This window comes from Melanostigma gelatinosum (genome assembly GCF_949748355.1).
Source record: "Melanostigma gelatinosum genome assembly, chromosome: 16".
NCBI lineage: Eukaryota > Metazoa > Chordata > Actinopteri > Perciformes > Zoarcidae > Melanostigma > Melanostigma gelatinosum.
This window is the reverse complement of record NC_136649.1, coordinates 10,457,424-10,470,377: the sequence shown is the minus strand read 5'-3', so window position 1 is coordinate 10,470,377 and position 12,954 is coordinate 10,457,424. Positions and strand designations below refer to the sequence as shown.

Sequence of the window (12,954 nt, the reverse complement as noted above, 5' to 3'; positions counted from 1 at the left end):
TGGCCCACTCCAATCATGCCTGCTTTTGTCTCCACCCACAGCCTACCACTGAGAGAGCGAGAGCAGTATCTGTCTCGCGCCAAAACAGAGGAGGCGTGTTGCTTTTTCTTCCTCTTTTATTTCTCACTGTCCTTTTTTTCCCCCTCAAAGTACATTTTGTTTGTGTCTGACATGCATCCAGGGTAACCCAACGAATGCAGACCAGGGAAGGTGTGCAAAACCGGCCAGTGCAGTACCCGTCCCCCTCTCTCCCTCCCTCCCTCTCTCTCTCTCTCTCTACTACCTCTGTGTCTCTTTCTCTCCAGCATTTCCCGCCACTCCAGGGTGCATGGGGGTGGTGTAGATAGGCTGGCTCCACTGAGCCTCGCGCCAAAATGCCGGCTTTATTTAAATTAGCTCAGTGGGTGCGGCCCAACTGTCTCCATGTCCTGTTAACCCCCTCACGGCCCCAGACGAGAAAGCAGAGACACAAAGGCAGAGAGTAACTGGGGCTCACAGTTTTGCCACAGCAAGAGTAAATATATAATTGATGTACCACATATGCAGCAGAATGTGGTGTTTTTATTCCTCGATGAAACAGATTAAAACCATGTTATTCGTGCAGTTTTCTTTTGCTGTTTCAGAGGCTCTTTATAGGCAAATGTATAGACTATTGAAGCTTTATTTTGTCAAACTTTACCAAACTTCCGTTAATAAAACGGAATGTTAGTCTTTCTTTGAAAATACAAGGTTTATTCAAGTAAAACAATGTGTTTTAGCCCATAATAATGAATATTAACAACCACATACACACTCTAGAGAGGAGTATAGTCACTACCCAGCTACGATCCCAAATTGAAAGCGTTTCAAGCCACAAAAACTCCTGTTTTCAGATCAACTTCCTCTCTTGTACTCGCAGAGTATCTCTTTCACGTCCTCTTTGTCTGCAACGCCCAGTGCAATGAATGAAGCGGTGAAGTACTCAGGGCCACTGCAGGGCTGAGAGGTGTATCCTCTACTGCCCTCTAGTGGCTGCGATCATGTAATGCAAGAGATGACTGCTTTAGCTGTTAGTACCGTCACACTGCTGAGAGACTCGACTGGGATATATTGTTCCATCTATAGATCATCACAGGGTTGTTCTGTGCTCTTTGTTACACAAACAAGTGTTGAGACAGCGTGCATTGTTAATTCCTAATTCTGTCAAACATATATGATTATAATGCAAATACTCAATAGAGCAAACAGATTGTAGATCTTCAGGTTCCACACAATAAAAGACACACGATCCCTGAGCTGTCCTCTGTCAATCGATAAAAGCTCTTTGAGTCTGGTCTCTGGAGAGCCCGGAGGAGAGTGTGCGGTCCCAAACACATTATCCCGATGGCAACATGGGCACAATTGCAATTGCAGTCAGTTTCATGCGTGCTGCCTCTAGAAGTATTGGATCAGTTTTAATTTGATTCATTCTTGATGAGTACCTGGAAAGTAAAGTGGAAGCAATATATCTACACTGAAAATAGTGAAAGAAATGAAAGACCTTTTTGAAAATGACTGTTGGTCACTGGTGTCAGCAAAGCATAGCCTTGATGTCAACAGTCAGCCTTTACGAATGTCTGTTCAGTATCGTCTGTAGTCGGTAAATTACCTTTTTGTTCTCGTACAACCTAACATCATTCATTCGACGTCTATGCTCTTCAAAGACAAACCTTTCATCTTTGTTCCCTGCATCACCGGTCTGTTTCTGATTACTGCCATGTCTGGAGGGCTATATATACAGTCCGGTGTCCCCGCAGCCAATCAGATCCAAGATGTGGACATCCCAGCCGGTCTGACTCCCTGGCCGTTGCCTGGCAACTGGGACTGCTGCTCCGTCATTCGATCGATGGAAAGATCCTGCAGTGTTTTATATGGAAGGGGCGAGAATAAATAAATCATTTGATGCACAGGGGGAAGGAAATGACCCAGGATGAACTCCATTTCCCACACTGCTGAGCAGGAATATGAAACAGTAGTGTGCTATTGGAAGCTCAGAGCACATGGGATACAATGCAACATTATAAAATAATAAAAAAAACACCTTCACTTTAAATGATATATTGATGCATTGTATGAGAAAACAGCTTTGCTTCTATCTTCTAGGATACCCAACTCCAACTCTCTCGCAGGAGAACTGAAGCATGAATGCATTACAAGCATCATGACACAGCAGCGTTCTGACATGCCGGTCTGATTTTTCCAATAGGGTTGTCACATACACTAAATCACATGCTCTGCTGCTGCTCCAGGAGGTTAGACCCTGAATGCGTTAAAAAGGGGGGAGGATGCATTGTGGCTTGAAGTCATCAGTGTGTCTGTGAGTACCGGGAGAAGGCAGAAAAAGCCAAGCACAGAAGGGCTGAACAAGGAATATCTAGCATGATGCTAGAGAAAAGAGGGAACATTAATCTCTGCCCACCGCTCTGTTATTCTGCGACAGCTCACTCTTTCTCTTCCTCCCTTCTTCAAGAGCATTTGGCCAAGCCTCTGCGGCTGCAGTCGGAGTGATCTCATCTGCTGAGTGCACCAGGACGGAATTCAAATTGTGAATATGCAAGAGTGAGCAAGGACTTTGATGGGAACTCCTGCCAAAGAGAGAGAGAGAGAGAGAGAGAGAGAGACTAGATAAGAGAGCTGTCAGAGCTGTAACTCAGTGTGGACCTGAGGGAGACGGGAGAGTGTTGAGCCCAAGCGGTAAGATGAGTCTAAACAACTCTCTGACCGGCAGTGGACAGGACTTGACCAGCAGCGGCAACCGAGCCCAAGGGGAAGACGCAAGGATGGCGTTGAAGCCCTCCACCCCCTCCAGAAAACCTAAACCAGTGAGTACAGCCTTTCCGAATGCAGCATCCACTCACAGGAGCAGTTCCTATGAGTTTCCATTCCTATGTGAGGTATCAGAGTTGGTGACAGCAAAGAGGACGCTCGTTGCACATATCAGATGTGAACTGTGAAGTCAAATTCAACTTGTTGTCATCGCTTTTGGAGCAGAATTATGTTGCTCTTACTGCCACACTTCACTACTTCGAGGCTGCCTATTTCACAGAGGCCATGACTGATCTGGCCTCTCAACTTTAGCAAAGTCTAGCCTTGGTAACAGCAGGAGGGTTAATGCCATGGTTGGCTAGCAAGTGCTGCATTTGAAGCCTCAGTGAAAGAAAGTTAGGTGTAAATGTAGTTGGGTGAAACAGGATACAGTGGATACAGCACACGGGGCTCTCGTTTCAGATCAGGTGCACGGTTCTCCGTGAAGGCCATCGACTCATTTGGATTTCTTCCCCAGAGAAAATACACCAAAATACAGAAACAGACACAACTACTACAGCTTCCAGGAACTTGCAGGATGTGACATTAACTTTTGGTTTAATACTCTTCAAGCAGTAGAAGTAAGTTTTCATCCCACACATATTTCCCCCCCCACATTTCAGGCTGACATATCTTAGTTTTCATAGATTTGTCTTGTCTTTATATCTGTAACTACCGTAAGATCTATTTCATGTTCAGCCCACTCATAACCAATTAGAATGTAAAACGAGAAAAATCTCAAAATTTGCCGTGGCTATCATGTCAAAATATGACCAAACAGTTCCAGCATATATACACAGTGTGCTATATTTTGTGTTGTCGTCCCAGCCTCCAAAGAGTTAACATGTGTCAGCCAGCCTGGTATGTGGGCCTCCACTATCAGAGTCGTCCAGTGGAAAGTATTTCATATCACACTGTCGCCTCTATTCTGTCACATCAGCTCACTCAGTTTACCCACTGTTGGCAACAAGGACTTTATTAAATAATCCCTTAATGCCGAGAACCGTTTCCAATATTCTTATGTTACTGCTCAGACTATGAAGGCAGAGGAGTAACAGGCAGAGAAGTTACAACTCTGAACCTGATTGGATAACAAACACTGTTTTTCAAATAAAGCAACATGTGTTTGTGAAGAACAAGTCAAATCAGGGTATAAATGAAATGTTCTTTAACTCTCATCCTCCAGCCCAAGCCGGAGAATGCCATCACCATCGGCGTGTCTGCACGCGTCCTCTTCAACATGGAGAAGGAGCAGCACATCTACGAGCAGCAAGGCTTGGAGGACTACATCAAGTATCAGGTGGAGCATGAAACGCAGCCCTTCAGCCCCGGACCTGCCTTCTCCTTCGTGAAGGTCAGAGAAACAAACACATAAACACTCTCTATCGAACCCAGTGCAGAGGGATTCCTTCAGTGTTATGTGTTAGGTCGTGTCTCTGGAGGCGGTGAATGAGTAATAAGCATGAAACACCAACCCACTCACACTCAAATCCATCCCCGCTGCCGTGATATAGCATGATCTTTTTTCTTTTACAGCTGGTTTTTGTGTTTTGTTGTGTTGCCAGGCTCTGGAGGCTGTGAACACGCGACTGAGGGAGCTTTACCCCGAGAGCGAGGAGCTCTTTGATGTTGTGCTCATGACCAACAACCACGCATACGTCGGCCTGAGACTCATCAACACCATCAACCATCACCGTGAGTTACTCATGCACATGGACGATAAAAATGCACTTGTGTCATCAATATTTGGGTATTTTTAATTACTCAAATAAACTAAAGGATCAAAAGGTCTTATATGGATTCTTTGTACTTTTCAAGCTAAAGATTATCTGAAAAATGCCTTGTCGTGAAACTGAATACAGGGCTGACATATCTGTGGTTTTCACAGGACATCCATGAAATGACAGATTTAAGGCAGGAGTTCAATATTTTGAAACACTTATTTGCTTTTCTTTCCATGCGTAAGATGAGAAAATTGATACCACTCATGTCTGTACATTAAATATGAACCTGGAGCCAGCATACGGTTATCTTAGCACAGAGATAAACCAGCTTGGCTCTGTCCAAATATATTCTGAATTAGGTTTTATAATCTTTACCTCTGATAATATTCAGATTTTAGGAGCATTCTTTGGACTTTCTATAGTCGGAAGAAGAAACACCCATACACTTCTAATGGGTGGTACAGATTTCTCTTTGTTTCTGCAGTGGGATCATGGATTTAAAGCTACAGCAATGTAATTGTTACCATTCGTATGTTGGTAAATGTGCACCTCGTGTAATCTGTGTCTGTGATAACATTGTGTCGCTTTGTCCAGGACAAGCTGTTAAATTAGCGTTGATGCATTTGAGGCTCAGGCTGCTGTCCGTGGTGCTGAGTGAGTGCGAAAACACTTTTGCTAAAGAGTTTCTGAGTGAGTATGAACATTGAGGAATGTATGAGATGGACATTTATAGTTAAAATAAAGTTAATGTCTGGTGAATGTGTAGGTTTGCTGCCACACATTCTGCTGCAGAGGAGCTCAGGACTCGCAGCTGCATGTTAGAGGAACCTGTTTTTTGATGTGGGACAGAGCCTCACGACGGGTTTCTTTATCGCACAGCTCACCACCAGCAATCAGTATTTGACGTCGACAATAATCAGCTATAAATGTAAAAATAGTTCGTCATGGACCCGATTCTTTCGCACCATTGTGATCAGTCGACTCTTGCCTATCTTCAATTGTATGCCCATCGGCTGTTCACTGATCTCTTAATTCTTCCTCTCTGCAGAGTTGTTCATTGAGCGCTTCTGTATGACAGGGGGGAACAGTCCCATAGGCTACTTGAAGGCCTACCACACTAACCTTTACCTGTCAGCTGATCCAGTCAAGGTTCGGGAAGCTCTGGAAGAAGGTATATTACTTAGAAGCTGTGACATTAAAGAGGCAAACGTTAGTGTCTCTGCTACATGCTAAAATGAATTTATACACACGTTTTTCTCCACCAAACATTTAGGGATAGCAGCAGCCACTATGTTCACCCCAGAGAAGATGGCGGAAGTGTCGGAAACTCAGCTGCGTGTCGCCTTTGATGGCGATGCCGTCCTCTTTTCTGATGAGTCTGAGCGCATTTACAAGGCCCATGGACTGGACAAGTTCTTTGAGCACGAGAAGGCACACGAGAACAAGCTTCTGGACCATGTACAGTATACACATAGTGACAAATGAATGATCCGTGTCACACTTCTATTGAACATGTAGTGCATGTAATGCATGCACCCTTGAATAGACAGGGAACGACAAACAGGACAAAAATCCAACAGAGCAAGAAACAAAGCAGTCAGATGATTATCAAAAGAACCTCAACTAGAAGTACAACTCAAAGTGATGATTATCAAAAGAACCTCAACTAGAAGTAAAACTCAAAGTGAGCGCACCTGAAAAGTACACGAGGTCGAGATAAACAAGGCATTTGGTCTTTAAATTTGGTTCCTAATTTTATCATTTGCTTTTTCTTCTTCAAACATATTTTGTTTTAAACAGGCCCGACAGCTTATTTCTTGCCCCGTCTGACTTCTGTTAATGATGTCACCACATTTCCAGATCCCTGGAACCAACTTGGTAATAACCATGTTATTATACCAATATGAATGACAGCCAATACAATGAAAGTAAGTCCCAAGTTACTAGAAAGCAGCTGTCAAACTCTGCATACAGAGCACAGTGTGTTATGAACTTTGCCTTTTGGCCCGGAATCTAACAATTGCGTAGATTTGACTGCGTAATGAGCCACATATAAATGTAGAAACTACCAAATGGAGGCGGTGTGCTTACTCTATATACCTTCTTCTTTCTGCAGGGACCGTTGAAAGGTTTCCTGGAGGCTTTAGGAAAGCTACAGAAGAAATTTTATGCCAAAGGCCAGCGCATGGACTGCCCCATCCGGACCTACTTGGTGACAGCTCGCAGCGCAGCCAGCGCTGGTACCAGAGCCCTAAAAACTCTGCACTCATGGGGTCTGGAGATCGACGAGGCTCTCTTTCTGGCAGGGGCACCAAAGGGCCCCATGCTTGAGAAGATCAGGCCGCACATCTTCTTTGACGACCAGATGTTTCACGTTGAGGGGGCAGCAGAAATGGGGACAGTAGCGTGCCACGTGCCCTATGGGATAGGTCAGAGAGTTACCAAGAGAGAAATGAATGACAAAGAGACTTCTTCAGCACCCAAGTAGCCTGAACATCAATGTTCAAAGGCACAGGAGGCCCTTAGCAACTAAGGATGTTATAACTGTGTTTAAAACCATGAGAAACGGTCCTGGAAATGGATAGGGAATGTAGTAAAACCCAGCTGATGCATTATGACTTGTATATTAATCATGGGACGAAGCAATTTCTGGGGGTTGTTTGTTACATTACCAGTTGAACTTTCTAGTAAGGGTTATAATAAACCATGTTTATAAGTTGTATCTAATGGCTTCATAACAACAATGTTTGGGTTGCTATTTTGTGAAAAATGTATTTCACTGATTGGATCATATGATCATGCAAAGGATCTACACCAAAATCCTTAATGTGCCAGTTTGAAGATGCTCAATCATTTTGTGCAGCAACTTGATTTGGATTCATATTTGTATCACTTTGCTGCTTGTCTGTGTGTTTAAGAGTTTTTAAAACCGGTGCCTTCTTCCTCACTAGTGCCGGATGTTTTCCATCAGTCCTGTATGTTGTTGGTATAATTGTACATGTGGTTGTTTGATCAATGTATATGAATGTATTTTAACATTACAACTTGGTATTTGAATATTTACTTCCTATTTATTTGATATTTCTTCTTGAAGACACTAATGTTTGAACATGTATATTTATACGTATATATAAATATAATATATATATATATATGTAATTTGTTAACATGCATCATGTGCAATTTGCATTTCTGCTACTTGTCCCTAAAGTGCCGGAGGTTCAGTGTCTAGCTGGTTGTTGCCTGCCTGTCTGTCTTATCTTGTCATTTAGGTGTGTTGTTGTTATTGGTACTGTCAGACCTCACATGCTCAGATGTGGAATCTGGGAAAGTCTGGGTTAAATGAGTGTTGTGGACTGTTATGCAATCAAGTTTTTCTGTTACAAGATGTGAAGTAAAGGTGACTACATTCAAAAGGCTCTCTTTCCTGTCATTTTCAACACTAACAAGTGTTTATTTTTCATTTTGTTGCAGAGGTGAAATAAGTTTCAATCTCTTACTCACACAGTCAAGAATTTGAAGAAAAATCAAGAGTGAAGAGTTGACGGTGGCTCAAACAATTATTCCTGACAGCAGGGGAAGACAGACACCAAACAGCTAACAGTCTAATGAAGACCATTAGCCTGTTAGTGACTCCTGTTCTACACTATGACTTTTTTATGACTTTCCTTTTCGACTTACTATACTATGACTTTATTCAACACACTATACTATGACTTTTTTTAATGGCTTTTTTCGACATGCTATACTATGACTTTTTTATGACTTTGTTTTTGACACGCTGCTATGTGTGAAGTGCTTTCCCTCCTCCTGCCTTTCTTTTCCCCTCCCTCCCTTGTTTCCTCTTCAGGTGCCAATCAGGTGATTAGTTTCAACCTGTGCAGGCCAGTCATGCTGCTCCATGGGTTCCACAGATTTCGAGCGAGCCAATGAGAAAGAAAGCCAATATAAAAGAAGGAAGCCTCAGGAGTTCAGTGTCCCCAGTGTAAGATACAGGGGAGGAAACAGGAGAGAAGACGTTACAAGATTAAGAATAGGGCACAGCAATCTACGCAGCACACTACACATGATAGGGAAGCTGTACAACACTGGACAACATGTTATCACCTCCTGTATTAGACACAGCTCAGAAAGCAGGGGCATGCTGGGAGAGAAATGCAAAGACTAGGGATGAGAGGAAGAGGGTTGAATAATATAACAGAGTGGGAAGAAGGTGCTTTACAAACGTTTTGCGAGCAACGGGTCTGATGGGGAAAGTTTAGTAGTTGGGAACATAGGAACTGACTGAAACCGGAAGATGGCAGTAATGCACCAAAAAGGATGCAAGCTGCCGTTAAACACCACAGAAGAAGAAGACGTTCAGTTTTGGTTTATTTTGTTCTCTACATGTTGAATGCACAATGCCACTGATGTTAAGTTGTGAAGGTTTGTGCTGGGAGGTTGTGGTACCCTAATAGTATTGTTTTATGACATACGTTACTTTGACATTTTTCTATTTTTACCACATGCTATATTATGACTGTTTTCATCACGTGTTATGGCATGCTATACTTTATTTCAATGCCATTTTATAGCTTTCTATATTGTGATTTTTTGATGGCATATTATGACTTTTTATGACATACGATACTATGAGATTATGACACTTCTTTGAAGAAATACTATTGTATTACATTTTCAATGACATACAATACTGTTTGGAAAAAAACAAAAACTAAGGAATGTTTTACCCATCACCATCATAGAAAGACACCACCATCGTTGCATTCATTTTTAGCTTCAATTTGAAAAGCCTGTTACCGCAAAGCAGCATTCAATAATATTACTAGAACAATGGGTGAAGGAAAAGGTGTCAATCACAGTTATGATACAACAGCTGATAATCTCCTTCCTCACAGCTGTACGAGATTTATAGCATCTTTCAGCTCAGTGTTTTGGTTTTACGGCCCACAAGTTAATAATTTACTCAAATATTTACAGAAGACACACTGAACCAGTATCTTTAACAGCCAGATTTATTACAACATTTCAGTTTTCTGAGATGACAAAAGTGCTGATTAGGAAATGAACTGGTGTAATGAACTGGTAGAATTGCATTCCTAATTGGCAAAAGTTGTAACAATAAATGTTGATTTTCAGATAAGTGCAGCCAGTCCTAGCAGAGTTCCTCCCACGCCTGCTCCAGCGCTGGCTGCGGCTGCAGTGGCAGCTCCTGACAGACCAGCTGCACCTACAGCACGAGTATACGTTTTACATCAGGACATAGAGCTACAGAGAAGCTGAGGCTTAAAAACACCAACCTTATTATAGACTACACAGCCCTATCATTATATTCTGCCTAACACTGTAAGGCCAAAGCTAAAAAAAACAACAATGCGAAATGACCATTAAGACACAACAGTTAAAACCACTCGATTCAATACATTACATTTTTAAAATCAAGTAACGATGTTTACCAATGGCCTGCAAAACAGCCACTGTGCTTCCTGCTGCCACTGCTCCTCCGTTAGCCACTGCAGCAGCTGACATCATGGCGGCAGCATAGGATCCAACTGCGATCCCAGCTGTGGTGAACCCTATGGCTCCCAGGACAAAAGGAGCCCCGACCACACCAACCACTGCACATGGACACAGCAGAGGGACCTTTGTTGTTAATTATCGTGTGCTACGTTCTCAGGCAACTTTAAAATGGATGATGCATGATGTCATTTTTGCATGTAAACGTTTTTTTCCCTTCTTTTTTTGTTGAATCAGTGGGGAAAGTAAAAACGGTTGATCCAGAAAGTGTACAAAGTCATACCTGCTCCTCCTCCGAGTGCAACAAACGTCACTGAAAGATAAGATGAAAACCGAAATCAACATTGGTGGTTCTGTAATAAAAGCATATTAGTGAAAGTAAATCAGTATTGTGAAAGGAACAGTGATACTCACACAGGCCCATCTCTTGCTGTAGTAGCTACTGATGAGCCTGGACGATGGGCAGGGTTTTATATAGCCTACTGAGGGTGAGTTTCATTTCTCATGACATAAAAATGGGCGAATCTGAACAAAAGGGTGCGCCACAGAGATTCTGATGAGTAGAACTGTGCTGGGTTTTATATACTGAAGACCGATTGCACTCACGAGTCATCCGGGAGGCCTGGAGGCAGTTTGGGCCATGAAAATAGTTAATCATTAGTCTAGAGGAGTAAGAAGGGAACTTCCAGACAAAGTCAAAAAGACCGAGTCAGCAGTTCTAGGAAGCTGGTAGGGCGTTAAGGTCATTAGTTAAGCCTCGGGGTACATATAAATAAACTTACTCTTGACAGTGAAGTCGCTGGAAATGCTGACGGGGTCATATAAAGACAAAGGCCTACCCGGGCTTTCAAAGATTACGCTGGAGTAAGGTTTTTTTTGTGTAATCACTCAAGTGATGTTTGAAAAGTGTAATAAATAAATGAGTAATGCTGGAATAGTTTACAAACCATCATACATCTTTACATATATTGTTCTTACAATCATTTTGAAATCAGGAAATCACTGAAGAATGAAAAATTCTCAATTTTAAGTTAAGATCTCATCTGTGTGATCATTTAATGACTGAGGCCCAATGTGAGTGATGAATGCAAAGCTTCATAGCAACATGTTGTTGAATCAACAACTTGATTCACTTAAAAAGTGTTACATATTTTTCGAAATGTTTTCCTAACACTTCTATAGTCTCATGCTTCAACCATGTGATGACTCACATTCCAGTGAGGAGACAAAACAAGTGTTGACTGAAAATGTGCACTGAGAAAAGGCCTGAAAATGACTCTCCAGCCTCATTCTTGTGTTGCTTCTCACATCACCGTCACAGACAGACACCACCATAGTTGATCCATGTTTAGCTCCAGTGAAAGCCTGTGCATGTGGAGCATGCTGGATGGTTTAGTGTTGGAGCACATCAAGACATCCCGGAGCTCAACATGACTTTCAATGTTATTTAGTTCAGAATCCTGTTCTCATAGTAACAGTTGTTGATATTATTGTTGGCACGTTCTCATGTCAATTGAGCTTTTATTGTTTTAGGTTTTGTTAAATTGTTTGCAAGGTATAAAATACTAACAGCTGTTTGATACGGTGGGAAATCTATAAGAGAGAAGCAGGAAACCTGCTTCTGGAGATTATGAGGAATTGAAACATTTAGAAATGAAAGACTGAACCAGTATGTTTCACAGGTTACAATGATTTATTGAACAAAACATATCAGTTGCCTGAGATGACAAAAGGGAGTACTTCCAAAGAACAGTGATACTCACCAGTGTCCATGTCTGTACCTGCTCTGGTTCTGATGAGTCTTGAAGTGTGCTGTTTGTTATCTACTGAAGGTTAGTTAGGTAACATTTATTCAAAAATAAAACTTAAAATCTGAACAAAAGAGAGCGTCACAAAGTCCATTCCACCCACATAAACTCAAGTAATTAAATTCCTGAGGTGGTAGGTCGTCACTACATATAGAACATAAGAACAAAGACAAAAGACAAAAACACTGAAGAGTTGCTCAACCAGTTGAGTTGTCTGCTCCTTCAAACCTGCATTCAGGACAAACTTTCATCTTTAAGTCACGATAGAACATAATGTTTTGTATCTGGAGGTCGTGGTGGCTTTTATCAAGATCAAAGTAAATAAAGTACAATGTGAAGTATTAATACTTAAGAGATCATAATAGTGTTATTCCAGCATGTAAAGTCTACTTTAAGGGTTAAAATGTATTCATTTATATTCATATGTACCAACAGTTAATTGCATTAAAAAGGGATAATTCAATGAAATCTGCTCCTTGAGTGACGGCATATCTTAAATACATAATTGTTGTGAAGTGGAGCTTCTATTGACGACCAAGACAGATCTGATTTTGAACGGAACACTTTACTTCCTGAAACTGCAGTATTACAACTGTTAGGCCAAATCCCAATGTCCCCCCTAAACCCTCAAACCCTGAACCCTCAAGGACTTACTGACGTCACCTGGTAAGTGGTTGAGTGTGAGAGGCTGTGAGGGCTTAAGACGGTGTAGACACACTGTAACACACTGTACTATGATTTTTTTTTAATGGCTTTTTTTTGACACGCTGCTATGTGTGAAGTGCTTTCCCTCCTCCTGCCTTTCTTTTCCCCTCCCTCCCTTGTTTCCTCTTCAGGTGCCAATCAGGTGATTAGTTTCAACCTGTGCAGGCCAGTCATGCTGCTCCATGGGTTCCACAGATTTCGAGCGAGCCAATGAGAAAGAAAGCCAATATAAAAGAAGGAAGCCTCAGGAGTTCAGTGTCCCCAGTGTAAGAATAGGGCACAGCAACGGGTCTGATGGGGAAAGTTTAGTAGTTGGGAACAAAGGAACTGACTGAAACCGGAAGATGGCAGTAATGCAACAAAAAGGATGCAAGCTG

At 42.0% G+C, this 12,954-nt stretch overlaps 2 protein-coding genes across 2 annotated transcripts; one reads left to right on the top strand and one right to left on the bottom strand.

The window, feature by feature from the left end:
- Window positions 1-2,650: 2,650 nt before the first annotated feature.
- Window positions 2,651-7,788, top strand: LOC306790848 (cytosolic 5'-nucleotidase 1A-like). Its single transcript, XM_079287365.1, has 6 exons — window positions 2,651-2,840; window positions 4,010-4,177; window positions 4,389-4,518; window positions 5,596-5,718; window positions 5,821-6,005; window positions 6,664-7,788. Exons 1-6 carry the CDS (start codon window positions 2,718-2,720, stop codon window positions 7,033-7,035), a joined length of 1,101 nt encoding a protein of 366 aa, XP_079143491.1. The 5' UTR covers window positions 2,651-2,717; the 3' UTR covers window positions 7,036-7,788.
- Window positions 7,789-9,544: 1,756 nt separating this feature from the next.
- LOC306790361 (uncharacterized protein) lies at window positions 9,545-10,593 on the bottom strand. The gene is made up of 4 exons (XM_079286560.1): window positions 10,479-10,593; window positions 10,348-10,377; window positions 10,004-10,165; window positions 9,545-9,777 (listed from the first exon to the last, which is right to left on the bottom strand). Exons 1-4 carry the CDS (start codon window positions 10,486-10,488, stop codon window positions 9,683-9,685), a joined length of 297 nt encoding a protein of 98 aa, XP_079142686.1. The 5' UTR covers window positions 10,489-10,593; the 3' UTR covers window positions 9,545-9,682.
- Window positions 10,594-12,954: the final 2,361 nt, after the last annotated feature.

Coding starts and splice junctions, on each gene's coding strand:
- LOC306790848 (XM_079287365.1), top strand. CDS start 2,718: ATGAGTCTAAACAACTCTCTGACCGGCAGTGGACAGGACTTGACCAGC. Junction 4,519..5,595: donor CAACACCATCAACCATCACC/GTGAGTTACTCA, acceptor TCCTCTCTGCAG/AGTTGTTCATTGAGCGCTTC. Junction 6,006..6,663: donor AGAACAAGCTTCTGGACCAT/GTACAGTATACA, acceptor TTCTTTCTGCAG/GGACCGTTGAAAGGTTTCCT.
- LOC306790361 (XM_079286560.1), bottom strand. Junction 10,166..10,347: donor TGCACTCGGAGGAGGAGCAG/GTATGACTTTGT, acceptor GTCCATGTGCAG/TGGTTGGTGTGGTCGGGGCT. Junction 9,778..10,003: donor GGCTGTTTTGCAGGCCATTG/GTAAACATCGTT, acceptor CTCGTGCTGTAG/GTGCAGCTGGTCTGTCAGGA.